General features: G+C 37.0%; 4 protein-coding genes across 5 annotated transcripts; all 4 read left to right on the top strand.

Annotated features, from left to right (window-relative positions):
• The first annotated feature begins 190 nt into the window (after positions 1 to 190).
• On the top strand, positions 191 to 2430 carry LOC112452271. Its single transcript, XM_025012390.1, has 2 exons — positions 191 to 1405; positions 2383 to 2430. The coding sequence occupies exons 1-2, from the start codon at positions 191 to 193 to the stop codon at positions 2428 to 2430; spliced, it is 1263 nt and encodes a 420-aa protein (XP_024868158.1).
• A 345-nt stretch (positions 2431 to 2775) lies between these two features.
• LOC112452270 lies at positions 2776 to 4029 on the top strand. Its single transcript, XM_025012389.1, has one exon. The coding sequence runs from the start codon at positions 2776 to 2778 to the stop codon at positions 4027 to 4029; it is 1254 nt and encodes a 417-aa protein (XP_024868157.1).
• Positions 4030 to 6004: 1975 nt separating this feature from the next.
• Positions 6005 to 6775, top strand: LOC112452269. Its single transcript, XM_025012388.1, has one exon. It carries the CDS (start codon positions 6005 to 6007, stop codon positions 6773 to 6775), a length of 771 nt encoding a protein of 256 aa, XP_024868156.1.
• A 5211-nt stretch (positions 6776 to 11986) lies between these two features.
• On the top strand, positions 11987 to 15057 carry LOC112452272 (SET and MYND domain-containing protein DDB_G0277331-like). 2 transcript variants are annotated; one of them, XM_025012393.1, is made up of 3 exons: positions 11987 to 12066; positions 12863 to 13580; positions 14886 to 15057. In XM_025012393.1, exons 2-3 carry the CDS (start codon positions 13185 to 13187, stop codon positions 14913 to 14915), a joined length of 426 nt encoding a protein of 141 aa, XP_024868161.1. In that variant the 5' UTR covers positions 11987 to 12066; positions 12863 to 13184; the 3' UTR covers positions 14916 to 15057. The 2 variants fall into 2 exon arrangements, with proteins under 2 accessions (XP_024868161.1, XP_024868160.1); XM_025012392.1 differs by having other exon boundaries at positions 12863 to 15057.
• Positions 15058 to 18029: the final 2972 nt, after the last annotated feature.

Genomic DNA, 18029 nt, shown 5'->3' with positions numbered 1-18029 from the left:
TAAACAGTATCCTTCCTATTTATCGCATGGAATGATAGTCATTCTACCAATTTTGTCATATTTTGCTTAACGCTCATATCTTACGAGTGCAAGATAAATTACGGGTGAAATCACAACATTCCAAACACTATATTTATCCTTTACACTGAAGGAGACTTTGATATAACGAGACTGTGTATAGGCAGAAATCATGGAATCAGAAGCGAGAAATCAAAATAACGATTATAACAAGTTTTTCTACGCGACCATGTGTCACGTTTGCAAGCGGTTTGGCGACGACGTCTCTTTGAAGCGATGCAGTAACTGCAAGATGATCTCCTATTGTGGTCAGGAACATCAGAAGGAACACTGGAAGCAACACAAATCTTTGTGCAAAGTCATACAGGACGTGCTGCAAGACTACAGCATGGATGATCGCGGTGAAACTATAGAGGAATGGGCCGCTAAGAAGTTGACCTTCGCGAAGCTAGTGTCGTCCAGGTTGGGACGTCGCCTGAATGCGGATGAGATACAAATGGTCTGTTTTCCAAGGGAGTGCCTAGTTTGCCACGAACGGAACATCAAGTCGTTGGAGAGTTGTCAGAAGTGTACTGCCATCTTTTGTCAAAATCACAAAGACGGCATTGATCACAGGAATATCTGCGCTCCCCTGGAACTAGGTCTTCGTACAGATTTATTTTTTATAGAAAAGGGAAACAAACCTCCGGATAGTTATTTGCAACATGTTTCCTGCACGAGTACATTTCAGAACATAAAAGACTTTATAAAGACTTTTGGAAATATTCAGACTCACTCGGAGATGTTGTACAATGTCTTGGCAGGCAAATACTCAGAATATCTAACACGTCCCTTGACGTTGTTTCATGCTATGCGATTATTGAACTATGTCCCAAAAAGCAAAGCTATAGTCGTTCATGTTATAGGTGCGAATTGCGTCGAAGAAGATACCTTGATGGGATGGGAAGTTTTGCCGCGTTTAATAGGGACCGCAATGCCAGTGACGATTATAATGATTGGGCCGGAATTAACACGTAAATTAAATCCGTTACATGATAGCGATAACTTTATGTCACGAAAGAAAAAATGTTTGACGTTTGAGTTTCACGATGTGTTATACGAGAACTATGTAAACAGTCCGTCATTCGTAAAACCGGACTTGGTTGTAGGGTTTAACCTGTGTATTCACAAGCATGAACTTGGGTCCAGTGAGGAAACGTGGGCGCCGTCCATGAAGTTGATAGCGAAACAAAATTGTCCGTTTGTTTTAACGTCTTTGACGCTATATGCATTTAAGAAGGAGACAGACAGAATAAACACAATCCTGGATAGAGAAGTAGATTATCTGTATAGCGGAAAGAATCTATTCGCTAGTTTAAGAGCATATAGAATCATGGGCAGGGAATACGTATATTATGTGAATCAATATTTAATTATCTACAGGAGTCTTTGTTCATAACTGATATGCGTAATTTAAGCGACCGATACAATAAACTAGATGCTGATGTGTTTTATGCCGAAGAGAACGTAGCGCGGGCGAAATGACACACACGAATTAACTGAACTTAACGTTTAATAAGTGCGTAACGAAAGGAATGCAAAGAAAATTATATGTACTTTTACACGCTTTCACCGAATCGCGACGTGTTTTCACGATACAAACTGAAAAGCCGAAACTCGGAAATGTTTGCTTATATTTATAATCCAAAAATCCTAGAGCATGTTTTCTACTTGTAGAGTCGATTGTCTTGCATCGAGCATAATGGATTGTAGATGCAGAGCGATTATAGATATAACAGGACACATGGCTGTGGTAATGTAAAATATTAAATACAATGGTTGTTGCTTTCAGTTCTATTTGTAATGAAGATAAGACTTTTTGTTAATTATTTGCGGTGAAATTTATATCTCTGTAATAAAATATATATCAAGCATTTACACGGAATGGCAATTGTTTCTTCTCCAGCGATATTTTTGAAATCACACGTGTGTCGTGTGCCACGCGTGACAGATTCATTGGTGCTTGCGACAGTCGACGTCGACGATCAAAACAATGACAAGAGGTCAAGTGGCTGTAACGCCTGTGGCAGGATAACAGTTTCCCGTCGTTCTTTGCGTGAGTATATACCGTTCTGCGGAGGGTGTATTCCAACGAGATTATTGACGTTACTAATATTATTATATATATATATGTGGTAAGATTAACAAAATTCAATAATTGTTTCTGTATAAAATACGTTTCGACGAAAGCCCGTTTATCGCAGATTAGGAAAGTAAGTCAGGTTACAGCATATATATTTACAGATAGGCAAAAGCATATTTACAGATTTTGCGATTCGAAAAGCATTCGAGATTTTATCTAATGACTACGCGTACTTGTTGCAGGTTGCAGGCTTCAGCCTCACGCGGATACCAGATGAGTTAAGCTGGTAGCGGTCTAAAAAAGCTTGGTGTTCGAGTACTATCGCATCCACGAAGCAAGCGGTTGTGGATGTACGGGAGGTGCACGTACACGAATCCTCTATTTGACAACGCCAGCATAACAGTATCTTTTCTATTCATCGCATGGAATGATAATTATTCTACCAATTTTGTCATATTTTGCTTAACGCTTATCCTGTGGGTGCAACCTGCAAAATTACAACATTCCAAACACTGTATTTTTCTTTTACGCTGAAGGAGACTTTGATATAACGAGACTGTGTATAGGCAGAAGTCATGGAATCAGAAGCAAGAAATCAAAATAACGATTATTATAACAAGTTTTTCTACGCGACCATGTGTCACGTTTGCAAGCGGTTTGGTAACGGCGTTTGTTTGAAGAGATGCGGTAGCTGCAGGATGATCGCCTATTGTGGTCAGGAACATCAGAAGCAGCACTGGAAGCAGCACAAACCTTTGTGCAAAGCCATACAGGACGCCTTGCAGGAATACGACTTTAATGACCGCGGTAAAATTTCAGAGGATTATGATGAGAAGAAGCTGATCTTCATGATGCTGGTATCGTACAAGCTGGGCCGTCGTCTGAAGAAGGGCGAGACACAAATGTTCAAATTTCCAAAAGAGTGTCTAATTTGCCATGAAAAGAACGATAAGTTGTTGGAGGATTGTCGGAAGTGTGCTGCCAGCTTTTGTAAAAATCACGTAAACGGCACTGAGCACAAGAACATCTGCGCTACCTTGGAACTAGGTCTTCGTTCAGATTTATTAACTATAACAGAATTATATTTAACTCCTCTGGAGCTGTTTCCTGATTTGAAACACATTTCGGACGCGAGTACGTGTCAGAACATGAAAGATTTTATATACGCTTTAGGGAATACGACTGACTCGGCGATGTCGGACGATATTTTGGCAGCCGAAAAATCACAATATCTGACACGTCCCTTGACGTTGTTATATGCTATGCGATTGTTAAACTATGTCTTAAAAGGCAAAGTTCTAGTCATTCATGTTGTAGGTGCGAATCACATCGAAGTAGTCACCTTATTGACGTGGAGGGTTTTGCTGCATTTATTAGAGACTGTAACGTCAGTCGTAATTATAATGATAGGTCCGGACTTAATAAAGTTCGATCCTATACGCACTTGTGATAAATGTATATCGCTAGAGAACAAAAGTGTAATTTTCGAGTACCACTATGTGTCATACGAGAATTATGTACTCAATCCATCGTTCGTAAAACCGGACTTGATTGTAGGATTTAACTTCAGTATTGAGGGACATGAACTTGGGTCTAATAAGGAAATATGGGCGCCGTCCATACATGCGGTAGGGAAACAAAATTGTCCGGTTATCTTAACGTTTATGACGCGACAGGACTTTGAGGAGAGGACAAACAAAATAAGCACAATCCTGGATAAGAAGGTAGATTATCTCTTTAGTGAAAAAAACCCATTCGCTAGTTTTAGACCACACAGAGTCCTCGGGCCAGAGCACGTGTATTATCATAATCAGTATGTAGTTATCTACCAAAGTCTGTTCGTACCTGATATACATAAAAAAAGTACGACTGAAGAGGATACAAACTGAAGGCTGTTTTATGCTGAAGTAAACGTTGCGTGTGCGAAATGAAAGAAAATCAGTTAAATGGAATTTTACGTTTAATAAATGCAACGGAAGGGACGCAGAGATAACTACGAACTACAACTGCGAATCGCGACGTGTCTTCACGAAACAAACTCCAAAAGACTGATAGCCGACACTCCGGAATGTCTCATGTTTATATTTATAATAATTTAAAAATCCTAAGTGACCATTTTCTAATTGTAGAGTCGACAATTATTGTGTCTTACATCAGTTGAGCGTAATGGATTATACGATTATAGATATAACGGGACTTGTGGATGCGGTAACGTAAACTGTAAAATATTAATATGACTGGTATGACTGCACTGCAAATTCAAGTGTGTTATTTTAACTGTCATTTAAGGACGTTCTCTCGTTCTTATACTAGAGATTATCGATTTTCTTAGGATTTTCTTGAAACTGTGAATATACGTTAATTTAGGTGTGCTTTATGCGTGGTATAAATTTCAGTACCTCTTCCGGTATAAAAAATCAAGATACTGAGCCTCAAAGTTTCAACTTTTACTAATGAAAAGTTTTTCCAGGCCAAACGGTAAGAGATACGAGGTTGGCCAAGAGGACCAAAGTTGCTCCTCTCGTCGAGTTCTATAAGGAAAAAATGCCAAAACTAAAAAAAATTAAATTAAAAAAATTTTTTTTGAAACTTTGAGGCTCAGTATCTTTATTTTTTATACCGGAAGAGGTATTGAAATTTATACCACGCATAAAACACACCTAAATTAACGTATATTCACAGTTTCAAGAAAATTCTAAGAAAATCGATTTTCTCTAGTATAAGGACGAGAGAACGTCCTTAACACGGTTGAACGTATTAAATTAACTTTTAATTTCATTTAATTACAATTTAAGTTTTAATTCAACGTGTTTATTTAACACGTAACAAAACAAAACAAGCTCCAGTAAAACCTGTCATTTTTAGACGTTTATGCGTGTAGAAATAACATATTTGGATTTACAATGTGCTGCTTTCAATTCTGTTTGTATGAAGATAAGACTTTTTATTAATTGTTTTGTAATGAAATTTATATCTTTGTAATAAAATATGTGTCAAGCATTCAAGCATTTACGAAATGACAATTATTTATTTCTTTATCGATATTCCTAACATTTCTCACATCGCACAGTTGCCCGCGACTGCGACAGTCGACGACCAAAACAATAACAGAGATCAAGTGGCCGTGGCAATCGTGGCATTCTAGCTCTAGCAGTACAGTTTACCGCCGATCTTTCTTTACGTGAGTATCGTTTTGAGTATTTCAACGAGATTAAGAATTTTCCAAGATTTTTTAAAATCTTAAGTTAAAAATTTAAAAAAATAAAAATTTATAAAAAATATTGGAATATAATTAAAAACAAAATGACATTTTAATTTGGAAATTGGAATGTTATTATTTCTTTCATTAACATTATGAGAATGACTAGTCATTCTCATAATAATTGTACGTACATGATTTTAAAATGTGATGTTATACATCATATTAATTAGTACCAATTAAAAACAATAGGGTAGTGGGTTATATGTTAATGTTTTCAATCAATCTCATTTGCAATGTTTACAGATAATAGCTGTACAAATTAGAAATTGTCGCAACAAATTGTCAACAAATTATATTTCGTGAAGCATTCGGCAATGTAAATGACAATACTGAAAACCTAAAGCAGACGTGACATGAGCAGTAGATTTCAATATCTTCAGAACATTTCATCAGGTCGCTCCATTGGGAAGAGAGTTAAAAACGTAAGAATTAAATTACCGATTTACGCATGCGACTTGGGAAATTACATTCCAAACACTTGTGTGTATTTGTCTTTTACACTGAAGGAGACTTTGATATAACGAGACTGTTTATAGGTAGAAATGGAATCAGAAGCGAGAAATCAAATTAATAACAACTACAACAAGTTCTTCTACGCGACGATGTGCCACGTTTGCAAACGGTTTGGCGACGACGTTTTGAAGCGATGCAGTAACTGTAAGATAATCCTCTATTGTGGTTCTGAACATCAGAAGCAGCACTGGAAGAAGCACAAATCTTTGTGCAAAGCAATACAGAACGTGCTGCCATATTACAGCATGGATGATGGCGGTGAAACTACGGATGATGAATTATGGACCGAAAAGAAGCTGATGTTCATGCAGCTAGTGTCGTCTAGGTTGGGACGTCGCCTGAATGCGGATGAGATGCAAATGTTCTGTTTTCCAAGAGAGGGCCTAGTTTGCCACGAACGGAACAAGTCGTTGGAGAGTTGTCAGAAGTGTGCTGCCAGCTTTTGTAAAAATCACAAAGACGGCATTGAGCACAGAGACATATGCGCTCCCCTGGAACTATGTCTTTGCACAGATTTATTTTCTATGCGAGAGGGAAACAGTCCTCTGGACTTGCATTTTTACTTACAACACATTTCCTGCACGAGTACATTTCAGAACATGAAAGACTTTATAGAGGCTTTTGGGAATATTCAGATTGACTCGGAGATGTCGCACAACGTCTGGGCAGCTCAACATTCAGAATATCTGACATGTTCCTTAACATTGTTTTATGTTATGCGATTATTAAAGTATGTCCCAAAAAGTAAAAATCTAGTCATTCATGTTCTAGGTACGAATGGGTCCGACGAAATCTTCCGGACATTTTGGGAAATTTTGCCGCGTTTAATAGGAACCATGATGATAGTTATAGTAACGTGATAGGGCCGGAATTACCATGTAAATCAAATCTGTTAAATAATTGCGATAACTGTATGTCACGAGAGAAAAAATGTTTGACGTTTGAGTTTCACGATGTGTTATACGAGAACTATGTATGCAGCTCGTCATTCGTAAAACCGGACTTGGTTGTAGGATTTAATCTGTATATTCACGAGTATAAACTTCAAGGAAGGTCCAGTAAGGAAACGTGGGCGCCGTCCATACAGATGTTAGCGAAACAAAATTGTCCGTTCGTCTTAACGTCTGCCACGCAATATTCATTTAAAAAGGAGACGGACATAATAAATACAATCCTGAATAAAGACGTAGACCATCTGTATAGCGGAAAGAATCCATTCGCCAGCTTAAAACCACATAGAACTATCGGGATGCAGTACGTAGCTTATATAAATCAATATGTAATTATTTACAGGAGTCTTTGTTCATAACTGATATGCGTAATTTAAGCGACCGATACAAACCAACGGCTTGTGTTTGATGACGAAGGAAACGTAGCGCGCACGAAATGACACACACACGAATTAACTGAACTTAACGTTTAATAAATGTAACGGAAGGAAATTATAGCAGAGAAAATTATATATGTACTACATCTGCGAATCGCGACGTGTCTTCACGAAACAAACTCCAAAAGACTGATAGCCGACATTCCGAAATGTCTGCTTATATTTATAATCCAAAAATCCTAAATGGCTATTTTCTATAATTGTATAGTCGATAATTGTTTTACATTAGTCGAGCATAGTGGATTATACGATTATAGATATAACGGGACACGTAGATGCGGTAATGTAAATTGTAAAATATATATTATTATAACTGCACTGCAAATTCAAGTGTGTTATTTAGATATTTTAACCGGAGTTCGTCTTACACATTTCTTGCCGTTTTAAATTACGTCGTTTAACACGATTGAACGTTTTAAATTATCTATATATATAAGTACCGGACGTCTGTCTGTCTGTCTGTCTGTCTGTCTGACCGCGAACTACTCATTCGTTAGTGGACCGAATTTTTATCAAGGGTACATGAAATAGGGGTAGAATTTCCCGGGGAGTGCCATAAAGTGTATAGTTTTTCATTACCGATTTTCTGGAAACCGATTTTTCTAATTTTTCTAATTTTTCGGGAAATAATCGACCGAATTTAAAAGAATTATATATGAAACAGAGGTAGAATTTTCCGGGGAGTGCTATAAAGTGTATAATTTTTCGTTAAACCGGTTACAAAATTTTTCCAATTTTTCGGAAATTAATTGACCGAATCTTAAAAAATTATATGAAGTAGGGGTAGAATTTCCCGGAGATTGCCATAAAATATATAATTTTTCGTTACCGATCTTTGGGGAAATCGGTATCAGAAAATTTTCCAATTTTTCGGAAATTAATTGACCGAATTTCAAACAATTGTATATGAAGTAGAGGTAGAATTTTCTGGGGAGTGCTATAAAGTGTATTATTTTTTGTTACCGATCTTTTTGAAAACCGGTTACAAAATTTTTCCAATTTCTCGGGAAATAATTGAATCTTAAAGAATTACATATGAAATAAAGGTAGAATTTCCCCGGGATTGCTATAAAGTGTACAATTTTTTGTTACCGATTTTTTTGGGAACCGGTTACACATTTTTTCCAATTTTTCGGGAATTAATTGACCAAATCTTAAAAAATTATATATGGAATAGGAGTCGTGTCAAAATTTTTTTAATTTTTGGAGGATAAGTTTAATTTTTTATTAATGGATAATTTTTCATTAATGAATTGATTTTCTTGATCTATATAAGTACCGGACGTCTGTCTGTCTGATATATGAAACAGAGGTAGAATTTATGAAACAGAGGTAGAATTTTTCGGGGAGTGCTATAAAGTGTATTATTTTTCGTTACCGATCTTTTTGGAAACCGGTTACAAAATTTTTCCAATTTCTTGGGAAATAATTGAATTTTAAAGAAGTCCGGCAAGTCCGGCATAACCCTAGGTAGGGACCGGCCCTAGGGTATGCATTAGGCATTTTCCTCCTCCAACGAAAAAAAAAAAAAAAAAAAAGGCCCAATATCTCAAAATTTACGGATATTAAAAAATTCACGATGAAAAATTGAAACTTTTTAAAAATAAAAAAAAATGTATTTAAATTAAAAATTAGTATTAAACTGAGAGTAAAATAAAGGTTGAATCTAAAAAAAACGAAGATGTAGATTACAGTTTAAGAAGAAAAAATAACAAATTTAGTGTTTCAAATTAATGGGTGAATTGAAAGCATATAATTAATATACAGATAGATTTATACCCGCGCGAAGCGCGGGCCGAAAAGCTAGTTTTTTATAATTTCATTTAATTAAAATAAACTTTTAATTTAATTCAACGTGTTTATTTAACACGCAACAAAATATGTAAAATAACACATTATCTACTTGTAGAGTCGATTGTCTTTTGCATCAAGCATAATGGATTGTATTGCTACAGCGATTATAGATATGACAGGACACATGGCTGCGGTATTGTAAAATATTAAATACAATGGTTGTTGCTTTCAGTTCTATTTGTAATGAAGACAAGATTTTTCGTTAATTGTTTGCGATAAAATCTATATCTTTGTAATAAAATCTACATCAAGCATTTACGGAATAGCAATTGTTTCTTCTCCAGCGATATTTCTGAAATCTCTGATATTTTTAAAATTACACGTTTGCGACGCGTGACAGATTCACAGATACTTGCCACAGTCGACGATCAAAACAATAACAGAGGTCAAAGTGGCTGTAGCACCTGTGGCAGGATAACATATGCAGTTTCTCGCCGTTCTTTACGTGAGTATAAGTATCGTATCGCGGAGGGTGTGTATTCCAACGAGATTATTAACATTATCAATAATTTCATATGTATATGATAAGATCAACAAAATTCAATAATTGATTCTGTATAAAATACGACAAAAGCTCGTTCATCACAGATTAGGAACGTAGGTCAGGTTACAGCATATATATTTACAAGTAAGAGCATATTTACAGATTTTGCGATTCGAAAGGCACTCGAGATTTTATCTAACTACTATACGTTTATTTGTTGCAGGCTTCAGTCTCACGTAGATACCAGAACTAAGCTAATAGCGGCCTAAAAAAGCTTGCATGGTGTTTGAGTACTATCGCATCACGAAGCAAGCGGTCGCGTGGATGTACGCGGAGTGCACACGAATCCTCTATTTGATAAACCAGCAAAAACAGTATCCTTCCCATTATTCGCATGGAATGATAATCATTCTACCAATTTTGTCATATTTTGCTTAACGCTCATATCTTACGGGTGCAAGATAAATCACGGGTGAAATCACAACAATCCAAACACTATAATATTTGTCCTTTACACTGCAAAGGAGACTTTGATATAACGAGACTGTGTATAAGCAGAAGTCATGGAATCAGAAGCAAGTAATCAAATTAATAACGACTATACCGAGTTGTTCTTCTACACGACCATGTGTCACGTTTGCAAACGTTTTGGCGACGGCGTCCAATTGAAGAGATGCGGTGGCTGCTGGATGATCGCCTATTGTGGTCAGGAACATCAGAAGCAGCACTGGAAGCAGCACAGATCTTTGTGCAACTCCATACAGGACGTGCTGCAAGACGACAGCATGGATTATCGCGATGAAACTACGGATGAGGAATGGGCCGACAAGAAGCTGACCTTCATGCAGCTAGTGTCGTCCAGGCTAGGACGTGACCTGAATGTGAGTGAGATGGATATGTTCCTTTTTCCAAACGAGTGCCTAATTTGCCACGAATGGAAGTCGTTGAAGAGTTGTAAGAAGTGTGCTGTCAGCTTTTGTCAAATTCACGAAAACTACATTGACCACTGGGACATCTGCGCTCCTCTGGAACTATGTCTTCGTATAAAATTATTTTTTTCTATAGAAGAAGGATACTGCAACATTCCGAATAGTATCTTGCACAGTTCCTCCACGAGTACTGCAGTTCACAACATGAGAGACTTTATAAAGGCTTTTGTGTATATTCAGACGGACTCGGAGATGGGGTACAATATCGGGCAGCCCATTCCTCAGAATATCTGACGCGTCCCTTGACGCTGTTTTATGCTGTGGGATTGATAAATTATGTTCCAAAAGGCACGTACATTTTTAATCATTCATGTTGTAGGTGCAAATTACCTCGAAGAAACCACCTTATGTATGGACGTGGGAAATTTTCCTGCAGTTAATGGAGACTGTGACATCAATAATGATTGTAATGATAGGGCCGGGCTTAAAAGATAAATTAGATTCGTCACGCACACGCACTGATGATAACTTTTTTGTTGGGAACAAAAGTTTGTTTTTTGAGTACCACGATGTGTCATACGAGGACTATGTGGACAGTTCGACATTCACAAAACCGGACTTGATTGTAGGATTTTACTTGAGTATTGAGGAACATAATAATAAGGAAATATGGGCGCCATCCATACGTTAGCGAAACAGAATTGTCCGTTTATCTTAACGTTTTCTAAGCAACGGGAACTTGAGAAGGGGATGAACAAAATGAACACAATCCTGGGTAAGGAGTTAGATTTATTTCGGTAGCGGAAAGAACCCATTCGCCAGTTGCAAACCGCATAGAGACTTTTGGTCAGAGCGCGTGTGTTATCATAATCAGTATATGATTATCTACCGAAGTTTTTGTTCGTAACTGATACGCGTAATTTAAACTACCGATACGAACTGAAGGCTGTGTTTTTTGCCGAAAAAAACGTTACGTGTGCGAAATGAAAGAATACGAGTTAAATGGAATTTTACGTTTAAGAAATGCAACGAAAGGGACGCAGAGATAACTATATGAAGTTAATTCATACTATGAACTACAACTGCGAATCGCGACGCGTTATTACGAAATAAACTGCTAAAAACTGAAATCCGACACTCCGGAATGTCTCTACTTATATTTATAATCCAAGGAGCCATTATTTACTTGTTGAATCGATTATCTTATATCAGTCGGGCATAAATGGATTATAAATATAACAGTAGTGAATGTGGTAACGTAAAATATTATTACAATGGCTTTTAGTTCTTTTTATAATGAAGACAAAACTTTTCGATAATTTTTATAATAATATTTATATCTTTGTAATAAATATGTAGCAAGCATTTATATGATGGTAATTGTTTCTGTTTCGATATTTTTTGATATCACATGTGTGAAAAGCTTCCTGTGACAGTCGATGATCGCAATAATGACAGAGATTGAGTGTGTGGTCCTGGCTTCCTACCCTTTTGTACGTGAGTATCGTTTCGAGGAGCATGTATTTTTTTACGAGATTATTAATGTTACTAATAACAGCTATCAACATACACTTGTGCTGAGATTAACAAAGTTTAAAATTTTTTCTCTAAAGAATGCATTTTGACAACCTGCTAAATACCTTAACTGCTTAACGGCTAAATACCTGCTTAACTGTCTAAAATTCTAATAATTTTCTTATTTTCCAAGAATTTTCTCACAAGTCTCAAAAATCGATTAGGAGAATATATTCGGCCAGACCCAGGCAGCGCGCATAAAAGACATCTTAAGCCGGTATATTCATATTCGAATCTTATATTTACGACTATCTCAGGTACGATCTTAAGATGTTATGAACCAATCACAAAGCCGTATTAGCATTTTGAGACATTACTTAAGACAGTCTTGGAATAAGATCCGACTATGAATACGGACCTTTTAAACATACGTGCTGTCTAGGTGAAATTGTACTATTAGAAATTTCAAGAATTTTTTAATATATTTTCAAGAATCGTGATTTTTCATACCATAAGATTGAAATTCTGAAAGTAGAATATTATAAGAAATATTAGAATATAATTATGAATAAGATGACATATTTTAATTTAAAATTTTAATTTAAATTTAGAAATCGGCATTTTATTGATTCTTTCTTTCATTTACATTATGAAAATGACTATAATTACATTTATGATTTTAAAATACAATGTTACATCAAAAGTAGTATTAATTACAAACAAGCAGTGAGAATTTAAGTGTTAATTATTACGATCAATCTCATTGCAATGTTTATAGGTAACAGCTGTACAAATTACAAACGCAACGTCAACAAATTATGTATATTTCGTTATTTCGTGATGCGATGAAAATGACAGTACTGAAAACCTAAAGCATGACGTGAACAATAGATTTCAATATCCCCGGAAGATTTCGAGACGGACCATTGGAAGGAAGGTCAAAAGCGCGGAAAGTCAATAGTCGATTTACGCGTGCGCCACAATGCTCCACGTGTTACCTGCGAAATTGTGCGAAATCACAACATTCCAAACACTGTGTGTATTTGCCTCTTACACCGAAGGAGACTTGATATAATGAGATTGGACTGTGAGCACAAGTCATGGAATCAGAAGCGAGAAATCAAATTAATAACGACTATAATAAGTTCTTCTACGCGACCATGTGTCACGTTTGCAAACGAATTGGCGACGGCGTCCCTTTGAAGCTATGCAGTAACTGCAAGATGATCTCCTATTGCGGTCAGGAACATCAGAAGCAGCACTGGAAGCAGCACAAACCTTTGTGCAAAGCCATACAGAACGTGCTGCAAGGCCGGCAAGGCTACAACATGAATGTTCGCGGAGAAACGTCGGAGGAATGGATCAACATAAAGCAGATGTTCATGCTGCTGGTGTCGCGCGTGCTGAAACGTCGTCTGACGATGTGTGAGATGCAAATGTTCAAATTTCCAAGAGAGTGCCTGATTTGCCACGAACGAAACGCTCAATCGTTGAAGGTTTGTCAGAAGTGTGCTACCTGCTTTTGTATAAAAGACCACGAAGACGGCATTGAGCACAGAAACATCTGCGCTTCCCTGGAACTGTGTTTTCGTTCAGATTTATTAGCTACAAAAGAGGATCGCACTAATTCTTGTGTGCCGGACATGATTTCTTACGCGAAACACGTTTTCGACACAAACATTGAATTTCTGGACATGAACGACTTTATAGACGCTTATGGGGTTATTCGGGATGACTCGGACCCGGACGGTGCCTTGGCAGCCGACCACTCACAATATCTGACACGTCCCTTGACGCTGTTTTGTGCTATGCGATTATTACACTATAGCCCAAGAAGCAACAAAGATTTTGTCGTTCATGTTGTAGGTGCGAGTCGCGCCGAGGAATGCACCTTGATCGGATGGGAAGTTTTGTCTTGTTTATTAGAGATCGTGATGTCAGTAACGATTGTAATGATAGGGCCGGAATTAAAATATAAATACACCTCAAACGCTTGTGATCCCTGTACATCGTCGGATAACAAAAGTTTATTTTTAAGTACCACGATGCGTTATACGACAACTATGTACGCAGCCCGTCATTCGTAAGACCGGACTTTATTGTAGGATTTAACCTGGGTATTCACGAGCATAAACTTGGATCCGAGAAGGAAACGTGGGCGCCGTCCATTAAGCTGATAGCGAAACAAAATTGTCCGTTCGTCTTAACGTCTGTCACGCGTCAAGACTTCGAGAAGGAGACTGACAGAATAAATACAATTCTGGGTAGACGGGTACATTATATCTATAGAGAAAAGAATCCATCCGCTAGTCTCAGACCGCATAGAGTTCTCGGGCCGGAGCGCGTGTATTATGAGAATCAATATGTCGCTGTCTGCCGGGATCTTTGATCGTAACTGTTATGCGTAATTTAAGCGACCGATACAAACTAACGGCTGTGTTTGAAGGAAATGTAGCGCGCGCGAAATGACACACACGAATTAACTGAACTTAACGTTTATTAAACGCGATTATTAAATGTAACGAAAAAAGGAACGCAAAGAAAATTGTATGTACTACATCTGCGAATCGCGACGTGTCTTCACGAAACAAACTCCAAAAGACTGCCCAGCCGGAACGCCGACGTCTATAGACGTCGAATTGACATCTTATAGATGTCGATTCGACATCTATCGACATCTATAGACGTCGAAAAGACGCTAGCATTTCGGCTGGGTGATAGCCGACACTCCGGAATGTCCGCTTATATTTATAATAATCCAGAAATCCTAAATGGCTATTTTCAGTATTTTCTAATTGTAGGGTCGATTGTCTTACATCAGTCGAGCATAATGGATTATACGATTATTAGATATAACAGGACAAGTGAATGCGGTAATGTAAATTGTAAAATATTAATATGATTGCAGTACGACTGCACTGTAAATCTCAAGTGTGTTATTTTAACTGAAGCTCTTCTTACACATTTCTTGCTGTTTTAAATTACGTCATTTAACACGGTTGAACGTATTAAATTAACTTTTAGTTTTATTTAATTTAAATTAACTTTTAATTTAATTCAACGTGTTTATTTAACACGTAACAAAATATGTAAAACAAGCTCCAGTAAAATGTGTCATTTTTAGACGTTTGTGCGTGTAGAAATAACACACTTGGATTTACAATGTGTTGCATTCAATTCTGTTTGTAATGAAGACAAGACTTTTTATTAATTGTTTTGTAATGAAGTTTATATCTTTGTAATAAAGAATGTGTCAAGCATTTACGAAATGGCAATTATTTATTTCTTTTTTATCGATATTCCTAACATTTCTCACATCACACAGTTGCCCGCGACTGCGACAGTCGACGACCAAAACAATAACAGAGATCAAGTGGCCGTGACATTCTAACTCTAGCTTTTAGCAGTACAGTTTCCCACCGTTCTTTCTTTACGTGAGTATCGTTTTGAGTATTCCAACGAGGTTAAGAATTTTTCAAAATTTCCTAAAATTTCAAGTTTAAAATTTAAAAAAATTAAAATTTATAATAAATTTTGGAATATAATTAAGAACAAAATGTGTGTGACATTTTAATTTGGAAATTGGAATTTTATTATTTCTTTCATTAACATTATGAGAATGACTTAGTCATTTTCATAATAATTGTACATACATAATTTTAAAATGTGATGTTATATCATAATTCAGGTAGCAGAATAACGTCTAAAGACGTCTTAATGAGGCCTAATTGACGTCCAGAGACGTCGTTAAGACATTATTAAGACGTCACTCTGCTACCTGGGAAGTATACCAATTAAAAACAATAAGGTAGTGGGTTAAGTGTCAATTTTTTCAATCAATCTGATTTGCAGATAATAGCTGTACAAATTACAAATTGTCGCAACAAATTATATTTCGTGAAGCATTCGGCAATGTAAATGACAATACTGAAAACCTAAAGCAGACGTGACGTGAGCAGAAAATTTCAATATCTTCAGAATATATATTTCAGGTCGCTCTCTCTCTCTCTATTGGAAAAAGCGTTAAAAACGTAAGAATTAAATTGTCGATTTATACGCATGCGACTTGGGAAATCACATTCCAAACACTGTGTGTATTTGTCTTTTACACTGAAGGAGACTTTGATATAACGAGACTGTTTATAGGTAAAAGTCATGGAATCAGAAGCGAGAAATCAAATTAATAACGATTATAATAACTTCTTCTGCGCAACCATGTGCCACGTTTGCAAACGGTTTGGCGATGGCGTCCATTTGAAGCAATGCAGTAACTGTAAGATGATCTTCTATTGTGGTCAGGAACATCAGAAGCAGCACTGGAAGCAGCACAAATCTTTGTGCAAAGCAATACAGAACGTGCTGCCATATTACAGCATGGATGATGGCGGTGAAACTACGGATGATGAATTATGGACCGAAAAGAAGCTGATGTTCATGCAGCTAGTGTCGTCCAGGTTGGGACGTCGCCTGAATGCGGATGAGATACAAATGTTCTGTTTTCCAAGGGAGTGCCTAGTTTGCCACGAACGGAACATCAAGTCGTTGGAGAGTTGTCAGAGAAGTGTGCTGCTAGCTTTTGTCAAAATCACAAAGACGGCATTGAGCACAGAGGTTTATGCGCTCCCCTGGAACTATGCCTTTGCACAGATTTATTTTCTATGCGAGAGGGAAACAGTCCTCTGGACTTGCATTTTTACTTACAACACATTTCCCACGCGAGTACATTTCAGAACATGAAAGACTTTATAAAGACTTTTGGAAATATTCAGACTCACTCGGAGATGTCGTACAACGTCTGGGCAGCTCAACACTCAGAATATCTGACATGTTCCTTAACGTTGTTTTATGTTATGCGATTATTAAAGTATGTCCCAAAAAGTAAAAATCTAGTCATTCATGTTTTAGGTACGAATGAGTCCGAAAAAATCTTCTGGACAGTTTGGGAAATTTTGCCGCGTTTAATAGTTTCGTGTGTGTATCCCCACCGTCCGACTCTCGAGCTCCGGTAACTTAGCCGGTCAACTTCGACTTTATTAATTTTTTTTTAATCGTTTGTTGGCCGTTTGTTGGCCGTTTGTTGGTGATTGTCGGCCTATATAATTACAACGTTTGTTGGTTCTTAATTTTTTTTTAATTAAAAAAGAAAAATTAGCGTTGTCAGCCGGAAAAATTAATCTCATTTTTAATTAAAAAACGGTCTAATCGATACGTAATCGTTTGCTGATGATTGTTGGTCTAATTTTAGCGTTTGTTGGTTTAATATTAGTCTTAAAAATGAAAAAATATCTCGGTAATCGACACTGAACATTCCCTTGCGGCCACATGCGCATGCTCAGTATCATAAAATTTGCATCATCCTTAAACGCATGGAATAAAAGTAGAAATATTGTAATAAAAAAAATTATACATAATAATTACAATAAACTTTTTTCATAATTTGCCTATTAAACTTGTATTATTTTACAGTTTGGAGTTTCGTGTTTCGTCACGCTGAGTAAAGTCCCATGGATCCAATGTACGGCGTACCGGCGCGGCCGGCGCGGCGTACGCTGTAAAGGAAACTTGGCCAATCACATTAAGGCTTTAACCCTCGTTTTCGTTACGCCAGCACAGATTTTACGCTAGTTTTTGCAGCGTTCTGACGTTTATGCTACAATGATACACACCTACGTACACGCATATGGAAATTATGGAATATTGCTTCATGTATGAATGTATATGTTAAAAAATCACGTTTTGAAAACTTCATCAGCTGTCCCATGGACAGAGATATATATTTTCGCCGGTATAATGATCAATAAGCCAATCACAAGACTCCTTGAGTATCCATTTTGAAAATAAGCTTTGTAAAACAACACTGTGATTGGCTTATCAATCATTACGCCGCTTTAAATACGTTCCATGGGACAGCCGATGTTTGTGCTGGCGTAAACGAAAACGAGCCT

This window comes from Temnothorax curvispinosus, unplaced genomic scaffold (assembly GCF_003070985.1).
Source record: "Temnothorax curvispinosus isolate PA1 unplaced genomic scaffold, ASM307098v1 QBEX01003161.1, whole genome shotgun sequence".
In the NCBI taxonomy this organism is placed as follows: Eukaryota; Metazoa; Arthropoda; class Insecta; order Hymenoptera; family Formicidae; genus Temnothorax; species Temnothorax curvispinosus.
The sequence above is the reverse complement of the archived record's forward strand: the minus strand, read 5'-3'. Positions and strand labels throughout refer to the sequence as shown.

Bases quoted from the DNA above. Each gene is read 5' to 3' on its own strand.
- LOC112452269 (XM_025012388.1), top strand. From the start codon at position 6,005: ATGTGCCACGTTTGCAAACGGTTTGGCGACGACGTTTTGAAGCGATGC.
- LOC112452270 (XM_025012389.1), top strand. From the start codon at position 2,776: ATGTGTCACGTTTGCAAGCGGTTTGGTAACGGCGTTTGTTTGAAGAGA.
- LOC112452272 (XM_025012392.1), top strand. From the start codon at position 13,185: ATGGAATCAGAAGCGAGAAATCAAATTAATAACGACTATAATAAGTTC.
- LOC112452271 (XM_025012390.1), top strand. From the start codon at position 191: ATGGAATCAGAAGCGAGAAATCAAAATAACGATTATAACAAGTTTTTC. The intron at 1,406-2,382 runs GTATATTATGTG...TACTTGTTGCAG, and splicing joins GAATCATGGGCAGGGAATAC to GTTGCAGGCTTCAGCCTCAC.